At 37.1% G+C, this 13,933-nt stretch overlaps 1 protein-coding gene across 1 annotated transcript in view; it reads left to right on the top strand.

The window, feature by feature from the left end:
• loxl1 (lysyl oxidase-like 1) overlaps positions 1-12,814 on the top strand; it is a 23,812-nt gene extending 10,998 nt beyond the window's left edge. Inside the window, 6 exon segments of the mRNA NM_001043325.1 lie at positions 4,576-4,684; positions 5,289-5,426; positions 9,148-9,304; positions 9,671-9,766; positions 12,463-12,578; positions 12,664-12,814. Coding sequence (NP_001036790.1) covers positions 4,576-4,684; positions 5,289-5,426; positions 9,148-9,304; positions 9,671-9,766; positions 12,463-12,578; positions 12,664-12,670 — 623 coding nt within the window. The 3' untranslated portion in view covers positions 12,671-12,814.
• The last annotated feature ends 1,119 nt before the right edge of the window (positions 12,815-13,933 follow it).

The following is a 13,933-nucleotide window of genomic DNA, read 5'->3' as shown; positions in this document are numbered from 1 at the left end:
AGCTCAGGTAGGTCTCAAGAACTCCCCTGCTTAGCTGAAATATAGCTGGTTAAGATACTTTGGAGTAGTTAATTAACTTATAGTGTATGTCTTTTGGATGATGGGAGGAAGCCAGGGAACCCAGGGAAAACCCAAGTGAGCATGGAGAGAACATGCAAACTCCACACAGAAGCACAGACTGGCCTGGTGAAGGATCACCAGTGGTGTTCTTGCTGTGAGGCAACAGTGCTAACCACTGGGTCGCCATGCCGCCCTATGAGAAGAAGGAGAGGAGTAAGGGTGGAAGGGGGACGAAGATGACTGAAGTGGAAAACTCTGGTTATTTTTAGTGAGTCAGTATTCAACTGATTGGCGCAATATACAGAGCTGATGCAGAACCAGCTGTGTTTAATCATAAACATGTGATCCTCTCGAAATTAGTTTATAAATAAACCGCACTTTAGCCCCTTTCACACATACAGACCTTTCCGAAAGGTGTGTATGTGTGAACAGGTCCTTTTTGAAAATACCGGTAAATTCGTTCTGGCTATTTTCCGGAAAGAGAAGTTGTAACATTACCGGCAATTTGCCGGAATGCTGCGCTGTGTGAATGCAGAAGGAAGATTGCCGGAAAGAGCGCGTGCACGTCTGGAACGTGCTGACGTGAGACGTCTGCTTTAGCCAATCACAACAGTCAGACGCATTTACATCCGCGCGGTTTATGAGAATTAAAGCCTTTAAATATTTTTCCAGACACATTTAGCTGCTAGAAGTTAGTCAGGTCACGTTTATATGTTCTTCTTAATGCCAACTGTGTAAATAATCATCGATGAGATGCTTATGATAAGCCGTTGTTTGTTTACCTTCAAGCTTTGCGTGTGCCTGTAATACAGCCTATGAGCGCCTGCACACGCACATATTATGAACATCTCGACATGCGAAAGTGATCCTGCGAAAGTTGTTCACAATATTGATCATCCACAGAGTTTGTGATGTAGTCAAATGTTTACACATACAAGCGCAGCCGTTTAAAGCTCATTTGTGGTGAATGATGTCAGAATTTACCGGTATTTGGGAATGGATGTGTGAATGCTCTTTTCTGGAAAATTTCCGTAACGTCCTCGCCTGTGTGAACAGCGCTTTTTTGAATATACCGGTAAAGTCGTTCCGGAAATTTTCCAGATATTTACTGGTATCACTGTGTGAAAGGGGCTTTTGTGGCAAGTCGCTGTGTAATAAGCAGGATAAAGTACATCCAGCCGGTTGTTTGGACAGAATCAACCCTAATAAATGTGTCGTGCTGTATTCTGCGATAACAACAGCCTGCATGTAAATGCACTTTACTTCTCACATGATGCGCACAGAAATATGCACATGCAGCAGAAAATATTCTGAAGGCAGTCAAATTTTGGTGAAAGCCATATAAAAATTCTGGTGGTGGCTAGCTTCTTTTATTTATTGCTTTGGGGCGAAAGAGTTAAGACGCCTGGCAGGACTCCAGTAAGTTATGTTTGAGTCTATCAGTGCTGCTCTTCTCAACAGGGCTCTTTTCTCTGAAATCCATTACATGCAAAGCAGGAAAGCAGATATGTTGTGGCATTGCCTTTGAAGAAATGTTAATGTCACCTAAGGACTTCCATTGCACACTTATTATATTCATAAGATTTTTCAGACATGAAGTGAACGCGGCCAGCTAGCGTTTTAAGTGTAAATAAAGGTGATAAGCAGTTCCTGTACAGCTTGGCTGGGAGTTTATGAACATTAGCTGTCACAGCTTGCTCTGTTTTTCTTTTTTATTCATCTTTCTTTTTTCTCTTTTTTAGCAGACTTGGTCACAGGCCCAATTTGGATCCAGCAGAGCAGTGATCTCATTTTCGTTTCGCTGTCACCTCTCCCTCATTCTGTACTCTCTCTCTCTCTCTTTCCATGCAACACTTTGTTCTTTTTCTCTTCTTTTCTTGCGTGACCTTGAAACCAGATGAGAAACAGTGTTTGATGCATTATACTGCGAGGCTCCAGCATTACCTCATGAAAACCCCTCTTCATCTCATGTGTGTTTTTCAAAGGTATTCTTATGTGGATACAGACATTTTTCAAATATTTCACTTCCTTTTACATTTAAAGGTATGTAACATCAGAACAGCTCAGAACATTAAAGCAGCACATTTGTCCTCGGGACAGCGTGTTGCGAGACCTGACATTGTCATTACCCAGCTGACGAAAGAAATGTACAATAATACGAGCGTATTCTGCTTTCCTGCAGAGCTGATGGAGTTTTTAATGATTGTAGAAGAGTTTGGGGCACTTTTTAGGTGGTCAGGAAAGTTCAATTGTTTTTAAAAGAGATTTTAACAGCACTCCGGTGGTCATGCTCATATTCTTGGTGGTTTTACTGTGATTATTTTTACTTTCTTCCGGTAGTCCAATGGATTGATTTGATGGTTTAAGACCAGGCTGAGCATTTATTATTTTTCAGGTGGTCAGTTCAGGTCAGATTGGTTAGTTTGGTGGTTTAAAAGTGGCTTTGGGCACTTTTCAGGTGGTCAGACTTGTCAGTTTTGTGGTTTTTGACATGTTACTGACTGGTTTGTTTGTAGGGTTTCTAGAAACCATCAGAAAGCTAGATTGAGGAGGGTTAGAGACCAGCCTAAACCCTACTTAGACCATATATGAAGCTTTTTTCTGTAGTTTTTAAAACTCTGATGTGGGCAGATTGGCTGGTTTGGTGATCTCGAGCATTTTCCTGGCGTCAGTCTTGAGTTTTATTGTTAGAATGGTTTTGGACTCTACTCAGTGGTCTGTTGGTTGGTTTGGTCAAGACTTGTTTTGGAGATTTTCAGCTGACCATGCTGATCTATTTGTTAATTTTAAGACTTGATAATTTTTCAGATGGTCAGCTCAGTTCTGGAAACTTCATTTGGTCAGAATGGTTGGTTTGGTGGTTTAAAAGTGATTTTGGACACTTTTCAGATCGTCACGCTTGTCGTTTTTGTGTTTTTTGACAATTTTCTGACTGGTTTGTTTGTAGGGTTTCTAGAGACCATCAGAAACCCAGTTTAAAAAACATTAGAGACCAGCCTAAACCCTACTTAGACCATATATGAAGCTTTTTTCTCCACTTTAATTTGGCTTTTTGGGTGCTCAGGCCAGTTTTTCAGCAGTTTGGGAAACTTTTCATGTGGCCAAATTGGTTGGGCTGGTGGTTTTAAGCACTTTTCTGTTGTCAATCTTGATGAGTTTTAGACACTTTTTAGTGGTCTGAATGGTTGGTTTGGTGGTTTGTGACTTGTTTTGGTGATTTTTCAGCGAGCCAAGCTGATCTGTTTGTTAGTTTTAAGTTTGGACAGTTCAGATGTTCAAGCTAAACATTTTGGCCATCATAGTGGAGTGTGGGACTCTTTTTAGGTGGTCAAACCAATTGCTTGATTGGTTTTGGAAACTTTTTACAAGGCCAGATTGGTTGGTTTGGTAGTTTCAGAGTGGTTTGTGGCACTTTCAGGTGGTCAGACTTGATCAGTCGCATGTTCTTAACTGTTTTTGGGACCTTGCCAGGTGTGCAGCAAATGTATTTAGTGGTTCTGGAAACTTTTCACATGGTCAGATTGGTTGGTTTGGTTGTTTTAAAGTGGCTTTTGGCACTTTCCAGGTGGTCAGACTTGTCAGTTTTGTGGTTCTGGACATTTTTTTCAGACTGTGTTGTTTCTACAGACCATCACAAAGCCAACTTGAGAAGAGTTAGATACACTTAACCCTATTTAAATCATACATGAAGCTTTTTTCTCCACTGTACTGTAATTTGAATATTTAGGAGTTCCACCCAGTTGTTCAGCAGTTCTGGAAACTTTTCATGTGGCCAGACCGGTTGGTCTGTTGGTTTTAGAGTGGTTTTGAGCACTTTTCTGGTGTCAGTGCTGATGAGTTTTTATTGTTAGAATGGTTTTGGACACTCTTCAGTGGTCTGAATGGTTGGTTTGGTGGTTTAAGACTTGTTTTGGAGATTTTTCAACTGGCCAGGCTGATCTGTTTGTTCATTTTAAGAGAGATTATTTTTCATATTATTATTATTATTTATTTATTTATTTATTTTTCATTTTTCAGATGGTCAGTTCAGTTAATAGTTTTAGAGTAGTGTTGGACACCTTTCAAATGGTCAAACTGGACATTTTTGCCATCATAGTGGAGTTTTGGAAGTCTTTAAACCAGTTGTTTGAGTGGTTTTGGAAAATTTACATGATCAGATTGGTTTTTGGGTAGTTCCAGAGTGGTTTGGGGCACATTTCAGATGGTCAGACTGATCAGATTTGCGATTTTAGACATTTTTCAGACCGGTTTGTTTGTAGGGTTTCTAAAGACTATTGGAAAGCCAGCTTGAGAAGAGTTAGAGATTATTTTCTCCTTCTGTGTGATTTATTTCTCTCTCTCTCTCTGTATATATGTGTGTGTGTGTGTGGAAGTACATTTTAATCCAAATGTTTATTTCAAATAACCACAAGTATAGCAATACCAGTAATTTGACCTTTTGGGGGCATTTTTTGGTCCCCATGAAGACAACACCTCGTAAATCACACAGACTCTGATGGTGTCTCCTGTCTTTAGGTTTGCCTGACCTGGTTCCTGACCCGAATTACGTCCAGGCCTCCACATACGTCCAGAGAGCCCATATGTACTCCTTACGCTGTGCTGCAGAGGAGAAATGTTTGGCCAGGTGAGAAATCTCAACACTACACCCTTTATTCTTCCGTTTCTCACCAAACAAAGCCAGACAGGCTGTATTTACACAGCAACAGTTTACACCAGTGCCTGCAATAACACCGCAATCAGCCAATGAGCAGGCCGACAGATGCAGAAGCTTGGGTGGCGTCACATCGTATAAACTCCAGCCGGCTGTTATCAGCTCATCTCAAATACACAGTAAATGCATCACCATTTTTCAAAGAAGACATATTTTTAAAGGTGATGTTGACATGAAATTTTCACCACATTTCTGCTTCAGAAAATATTCATCAGGGAAATTCAAGACGTATTTAATACTTATTTTATCCACTATAAATCCAGCATGCTTCATTTACACTTAGCAGACCGTTTTGTCCAAAGCGGCTTACAATTAACAAGAAGAGGCAAAACACAGAAAGAGTGCTAATTACACAAAGAAATGTGCTCAGATATAGAGTTAGAGGGGAGTGTTTTTATAGAGATACTAGTGTTTCTACAGGTGGTTTGTCAAGCCCACTCACCTGTGTGAGGCACACTCAGAGTTGCACGATGTGTTGAGGTTTTCATGACTCCTGCTTTGTTTTCTCCCTCCTCAGCTCTGCCTATAATGCTGAAACCACAGACTACAGTGTTCGAGTTCTGCTGCGTTTCCCTCAGCGGGTGAAGAACCAGGGCACGGCAGATTTCATGCCCAACCGGCCGCGACACACCTGGGAGTGGCACAGCTGCCATCAGTGAGTCCACATCTACACAATTCCTTCATGCCGTCCCCACACAAATCTATGAAACTAGCTTAATAGTTTTTACAAATTTAAGTAGATTGAACATAAAATAATTAAGTTGTCCTCATAAAACATAAAAACTGTGTTCATTTTCATTCATTCATTCATTCATTCATTTTCCTTCGACTTAGTCCCTTATTTATCTGTGTTCGCCACAGCGGAATAATCCACCAACCATTCCAGCATACAGTATGTTTTACAGTATATGCCATTCCAGCTGCAACCCAGTAGTGGGAAACACCAATGCACACTCATACACTATGACCAGTTTAGTTCATCAATCCCTCTATAGTGCATGTGTTTGGACTGTGGGGGAAACCGGAGCCCCCGGAGGAAACCCATGCCAACACGGGGAGAACATGCAAACTCCACACAGAAACGCCAACTGACCCAGCCGGGACTCGAACCAGCAACCTTCTTGCTGTGAGGCGACATTCCTAACCACTGAGCCACCGTGCCACCCTATTTAAAACTCATGTTGAATAAGTAGCAGCACGAGTAATTATCTGAGTGTGCTGCGCTTTTAACACTTCAGGTTTAATCAGGAATCGATGGCGAGAATAAAGCAGTGAGTTTGTCAGCTTGAGTTCTGCTTGCATGCATGTAAATAAATAAAGCTTTCTCCTCTGAGAGCTCTGTGTGTGTGATCTGTGTGATTTTCATCTCCGCCAAGGACACGTTTAATCTCCACTCCATATCAAACATGTCAAAGCTGAGATGCATGTGTGTGTGAGCAAATACAGATCAGCTCCTTCATGGCCAAACAGCTCTTCTTCTGCTGGAAACTCTCAGAGATAAACATACACGATCTGTACTGCGCTGCAAACATTGCTCGTCTTACTTACAGTTTTAGTCTTGTTTCCGGTCCAAATATATCCAGATTCTTAAATCAAGAAGCATTTATTAGACACGCAAAAATATGGTCTTGTTTTCAGAATTAATGTCAAAATGAAGTGAGCTTTCCCTTCAGTCAATGGGGTAAGAGGAATAAACTTATTTCGAAAACAAGATTATTTCTCCCCGTGTTGGTGTGGGTTTCCTCCGGGTGCTCCGGTTTCCCCCACAGTCCAAACACATGCTCTATAGGGGAACTGATCAACTAAACTGTCCATAGAGTATGAGTGTGTGTGTGTGTGTGTGTGAATGAGAGTGTATGGGTGTTTCCCAGTACTGGGTTGCAGCTGGAAGGGCATCTGCTGTGTAAAACATATGCCCGATAAGTTGGCGGCCCCTGAGAAATAAAGAGACTAAGTCGAAGGAAAATGAATGAATGAATAAATGAAGGAGAAAATAAATGAACGAACGAACGAACAAAAGAGAATGAACGAATGAAAGAAAGAGAATGAATGAATGAACGAACGAATTAAAGAGAATGGATGAATGAATGAATGAATGAATGAATGAATGAATGAATGAATGAATGAAAGAGAAAATAAATTAATGAATGAATAAAAGAGAATGAACAAATGAAAGAAAGAGAATGAATGAATGAATAAACAAATGAAAGTAAGAGCCTGAATGAATGAATGAATGAATGAATGAATGAATGAATGAATGAATGAATGAATGAGAAAATAAATGAATGAACAAACAAATAAAAGAGAATGAACGAATGAAAGAAAGAGAATTAATGAATGAACGAACAAATTAAAGAGAATGGATGAATGAATGAATGAATGAATGAATGAATGAATGAATGAATGAATGAAAGAGAAAATAAATTAATGAATGAATAAAAGAGAATGAACAAATGAAAGAAAGAGAATGAATGAATGAACGAACGAATTAAAGAGAATGGATGAATGAATGAATGAATGAATGAATGAATGAATGAAAGAGAAAATAAATTAATGAATGAATAAATAAAAGAGAATGAACAAATGAAAGAAAGAGAATGAATGAATGAATGAATAAACAAATGAAAGTAAGAGACTGAATGAATGAATGAATGAATGAATGAATGAATGAATGAATGAATGAATGAATGAGAAAATAAATGAATGAACAAACAAATGAAAAAGAGAATGAACGAATGAAAGAAAGAGAATTAATGAATGAACGAACGAATTAAAGAGAATGGATGAATGAATGAATGAATGAATGAAAGAGAAAATAAATTAATGAATGAATAAAAGAGAATGAACAAATGAAAGAAAGAGAATGAATGAATGAATAAACAAATGAAAGTAAGAGACTGAATGAATGAATGAATGAATGAATGAATGAAAGAATAAATAGATAAATAAATAAATAAATGAATCAATGAATGAATCAATGAATTAAGGAGAAAATAAATGAATGAACGAACAAATAAAATAGAATGAATGAAAGAAAGAAAGAAAGAAAGAATGAATAAATGAATGAATGAACAGTCTGGTATCACCAAGTGAAATTGCAATATTGAGTTTTTTTGGAGCTTCAGGCACTATTTTATTCATTACTATTATCATTCCTATCCTCCCTTACAAGTCCATCAAAAAACAAACAAGTGAATGAGCACACACTGACTCTCCAGCATCTGAGTGCAGTGTGTTGTGTGTTAGTAAAGACATTATTATGATGATGATGATCTTCTAAATGAGCAGATCTGAATCTCCACACCGCTTTTGTTCAGTATTGTGTGTGTGTGTTTTGGAAAGAGCTGCTCATACCTGAAGAGCTGCGAAACAGCTAAAGCACAGGTACTTTCCTCTGACATGGACACAGCTCATATTTTCCACAGGGATACTGCATTCATCATCAGCCTCTGTGTGTGTGTGTGTGTTTGTGTGTGTGTGTGTGTGTGCGCCAAACATATTAAAACCTATTTGATGACGGGATGACAGACATTCCAGCAGCCATAAGCCAAAACTCTGAATCACACACACACACACACACACACACACACACACACACACACACACACACACACACACACACACACACACACACACACACACACACGCACGCACAGCCAAAATTCTGAACGAATCTGAATCCAAATCAGATGCAAACTCCACACGGAAACGCCAACTGACCCAGCCGGGACTTGAACCAATGACCTTCATGCCGTGAGGCCACAGTGCGACACCACTGAGCCACCGCACCACCCCACAGGCATTTTAAATGCACTAATAAAATAGCATTTAAATAAATTGAAGATAATGAACGTTATCTACTTATCAAAAACAGAACATTACTAATATTTTAACTAATAATTTTTTTAAACATTTAAAAACAAAACATTTAACAAATGAGCAATTGATAAATTTAAAAAAATAACTATTTTAATTTGCATAAATGATAAAACGCTAATTACTTTATGTTTAAAATTAAAGTGAAAATACAAAAAATTTTATTTGAAAATTAGGCAAGTCATTGTATAACAGTGGTTTTTTCTGGAGACAACCCAACACTAATATTGCTGAAGGGGCCAATAATATTGAGCTTAACATGACTTTAACACAATTAAAAACTGCTTTTATTCTAGCCCAAATAAAACAAATAAGACTTTCTCCAGAAGAACAAATATTATAGAAAATACTGTGGAAAAATCCTTGATCTGGTAAACATCATTAGGGAAATATTAGCAAGAAAATAATAATAATAATAATAATAATAATAATAATAATAATAATAATGACAAGAGGGCGAATAATTCTGACCTCAACTGCATGTCTCTTGTCTCCATCAGGCATTACCACAGTATGGACGAGTTCAGTCACTATGATCTGCTGGAGGTCAGCAGTGGCCGAAAAGTGGCGGAGGGACACAAAGCCAGCTTCTGTCTGGAGGACACGACCTGCGACTTCGGCCATCTGAAGAGATACGCCTGCACTGCACACACACAGGTCAATATCATCTGCTGCTACTCGCAATGACGTTATTTATAGCAGGGTTCTGCAACTTTTGTCATAGCACAGACTAAGATAAATAAGGGACTAAGCCGAAGGAAAATGAATGAATGAATGAATGAATGAATGAATGCACCAATTTAGATATATTTTTGAAGGGGAAACTCACACCAAAGTGGGATCTCATATGGAGTCATTTTGCGTTCTTGCGGTGCAATAGAAACTCTGAAGACCTTTGATTTTCATGCTTAACTATGCAACTGTGGTTTGCTATGTGTTTATGTTTTAGTTTTTTTAATCCAAGAATTATTAGCCATTGTATTTGTATTATACTGAACGTTTTCATTTGTTTTAATTCTCCAGGGTCTCAGTCCGGGTTGCTTCGACACATACAATGCAGATATCGACTGCCAATGGATTGACATCACTGATGTTCAGCCAGGAAACTACATACTGAAGGTAACATTCTCAAAGGAGAACAAAACACTTACACACAGTCTCCTGTTTCACCCTACAGTGCTTTTCTTTTCTAGAGTTTTAGTCTTGTTTCTAGTTCAAATATCTAAATATTCTGAAATAAAGAAGCATTTTCTAGACAAGCAAAAAATACTGTCTTGTTTTCAGAAATAATGAGCTATAATAAGGCGAGTTTTTTCTTAAAACAAGCTAAATAATCTGCCAATGGGGGAACCGAAATGATCTTGTTTTTCCTTTTGACATAAGATTATTCCGCTTCCCCCATAGGCAGATTATTTTGCTTGTTTTAAGAAAAAACTTCTTGCTTAAAGAATATTTAGATTTTTGCACTAGAAACAAGGCAAAAACTCTAAGTAAGATTCTCCCAGCAGATCCAGCTCAAAATGCAATTCTCCAGCAATGCTATGAAAAGATATCTGAGTTTAGCCCTGGAGCAGAAGGTAGCGGTGACCTCTTTTAACACAGTTGTGCTTCAGCTATTGTGCTGTTGTTTTGCTGAGGGTCAGAAAGTGAGAGTCTAGGATGCACTTGCAGAAACAGCGAGGCATGCCTGTATCTGTCTTATTTATGAGCACAGGGTGTACGCTTTGCAGCGGGAGCGAACCCAACTCATTACCCAACATCATCAATATCGTACAGACACGTTGGACAACAGCGTTTAATGCACATCAGATAACCACTCCTGACAAAACTTTAGTGAGACGTGTCATTTCTGTTTGCACGTGTTCCACTGATAAAGGTTATTTTACAGGTAATTGTCTGTGTGTTTTTACAGAATTTTCCAGTTTTTCCATTATACAGTGAAATGTTTTACAGATATTCTCACATTAAATTTACAGTTATTGCTTGTAATTTGGTATCACAGTATTTTTCTGCTGTTTAAAGGAAATTTTAAGTATTTTTAGGGAGTAACACGTAATTTTACATTAATATTTATATATTATTCCTGTAAAAATAGAAAACAAAAAATTAGTCAAATTGATTTGGTGAAGATAGAAATCATATGACGATTACGTGGGGTTAATAATGTTAAATAATAGATTATTATTTGTAGGCTGCATATAATGCATGCACTGTCAACTATGAAATGTTTATTTTACTACTCTAACAATGTTGCTATGCAGACTGTGATGATCACCAGTGATCTAGCTGGAAAACTACACACACATTACTTTAACAAACTACAACTCCCAGCATGCACCTCGCACACCCAGGTTCCTAATTAAACACACAGTCTGAAGATGGTTATGGACTGATTTCAAGGACTATAAACTCATATTTAACAATTGCATGATTGCAGTAAGAGCCCTTATAATCACATTAATTAATCTGCATAATTACATTAATAAACCTGCAGAATTGCAGTAATAACCCTTATAATCAAATTAGTTATCTGTATAATTACAGTAATTACCTGTATAATAGCAGTAATAATCCTTATAAATCACATTAATTAATCTGTATAATTACAACAATAACCTGCATAATTAAAGTAATTATCCTTATAATCACATTAGTTATCTGTTAAATTAAAGCAATAAACTGCATAATTACATTAATAATCTGTATAATTGCAGTAATAACCCTTAATAACATTAGTTATCTGTGTAATTACAGTAATAAATTATGTATTTACAGTAATAATTTGTATGATAGTAATAATCTGTATAATTACAGAAATAATCTGTATAATTGCAGTAATAACCCTTAATCACATTAGTTATCTGTGTAATTACAGTAATAAATTATGTATTTACAGTAATAATTTGTATGACAGTAATAATCTGTATAATTACAGTAATAATCTGTATAATTGCAGTAATAACCCTTAATCACATTAGTTATCTGTATAATTACAGTAATTACCTGTATAATAGCAGTAATAACCCTTAATCACATTAATTATCTGTATAATTACAGTAATAAATTATGTATTTACAGTAATAATCTGTATAATTGCAGTGATAACCCTTAATCACATTAATTATCTGTATAATTACAGTAATAATTAGTAAAATGGCAGTAATAACCTGTACAATTACATTTAATATCTGTAAAATGACAGTAATAACGTGTAATCATGGAACAAGAAATTACTTTTTTTTTATCTACATTTTTTATTTTTGACAGTATTTTCCATTTTTTAACGGTAATACTCTGGAGCCCCTGCTGCCAGAAATGTACTGTTTATTACGTTTATTTTATTTATTTTTTATTATTTTTTTACAGTGTAGACACAAGATATTTCCCTCTTTGGAGTAATGGAAAATGCCTCTGCTAGTGCTCACACTGCAAAAAAAAAAAAAACTTTTCTTACTCAGTTTTTGTCTTGTTGTTAGTCCAAATATCTAAAAACTCTGAAATTAAGAAGCATATTCAAGACAAGCAAAAAAAAAGTCTTGTTTTAAAGAAGTTTTATTGTCTTGTTTTATTGAACGTCTACTACCTACACCCCTCGATTCTGTCAAAGATATTACCACATATATATCGGGGTGCACTTATTTTTGCACGTACAGACAAATTCCTGCTCATATTTTTGTTGAAAAAACTTATTTTTATTATTGATTTTATACCCCCCACCACCATCAATATCATCCACAACATGAGCACATATATATATCATGGGTTGCGTTTACTTCTTCACAGCAATGATTGTCTGACTTCGCTTTACATTCCAGCTCCAGGTCAATCCAAAGTACTTGGTGCTTGAGTCGGACTTCACCAACAATATAGTGAGGTGCAATATCCACTACACAGGGCGCTACGCCAAGACCACAAACTGCAAAATCTCCCAGTGAGTACCAAGATCACTTTGCTGGATGATAATTGGCCAGTGTCAGTAATGCAGACTATCACTGCTCTTTCTTCTGCTCTTACAGGTCATGATGTGTCAGATGTGGATGAATGTCCATGTAAGCGCTGTTCTATTGCAATGTGAATGGAATTCCTGACGTCGCTGTGATCGTTTATTGTTTTTGTCCTGGCTCCCATTTATGTGCTGTTCTTGTGAACCTGGGTTCAGCTCGTGCCAAGAGGAACAAGCACACACACACACACACACACGCACACACATACACTGAGGAATCCCATACTTCACATCATGCAGCAATGTCTATTTTCTTTCCAGGCACCCCATTAACCCTGCTTTTTCATAAAAACACACTCTCGCTGCCCTCAATTAAGTCTAATTCCTGCACTTATTTAAGTGGGTTTCATTGCTGGAATGCAAAGTGAGAGCGGGTATGGCACTATTGACCTGCAGTTCTGTAATTTAGATCAGGAAAATCAGCAACTGGAAACAATACTCTTATTTTTTTCAAGTCTCTCTCTTTGTCCGTGGCACTGAATTAAGGCCTACTCAAGCAGGTATGTCAGGCATCATCCAGCTAACTAAGAATAAAGGGTTTTAGTTAAAATGAAAGGCTTGGAAAACATAAATGGCTTTGGAATTAAAGCACATTGAAAATAAAAGCCTTGAAAACAAAAGCTGGAAGCTTTATATTGAGATGATTGTACTTATACCATGTCCAAACATGCTAACTTTCTTAGAACATGTCAGCAAAATCTTAAAACATGTTACAAATGCAACAAAAACATGCTAGCAATTTGACAAAAGTGCTAGCACTAACATGTCATGACTAACTAAATGGCAATGGCAATGTGTTAAAACATGTTGGCAGATAAAGTTTGAAAGCATCTTGTCATGCTAAAACATGCTAGCCAAGGATTTAAACATGATAGTGAACAAAACATACAAACTGCTTCATAAAGCCTATTAGCAACATCTTAAAACATGTTAGCAGAGTGCTAAAACATGTTAGCAATGTGAAAAAAATATGCTGACAATTTCCTAAAATATATGCATAACTTCCTATCTTTCATCAATTAGCAATATGTCAAAAAGAGTTAACTTGAAATTTGCTAGCTCCCTACTTTATTAAAACATGTTAGCATTAACCTAAACATTTATAACTGCTTTAAGCAGTTTAGCAGTGTGTTCAAACATGTTAGTATATTGAAAGACACGTCAGTGTGTTAACTTTCTATAAAAAAAAAAATATGAGTACCTTGTTAAACATGCTAGTAACTTGACAAAACTGCTAACAAAGGATGCTAAAACATTCCAACAAATGCCAACATGAACAACAT

This window comes from Danio rerio, chromosome 18, assembly GCF_049306965.1.
Source record: "Danio rerio strain Tuebingen ecotype United States chromosome 18, GRCz12tu, whole genome shotgun sequence".
Lineage (NCBI taxonomy): Eukaryota > Metazoa > Chordata > Actinopteri > Cypriniformes > Danionidae > Danio > Danio rerio.
This window is presented reverse-complemented; position numbering and strand designations above follow the sequence as displayed.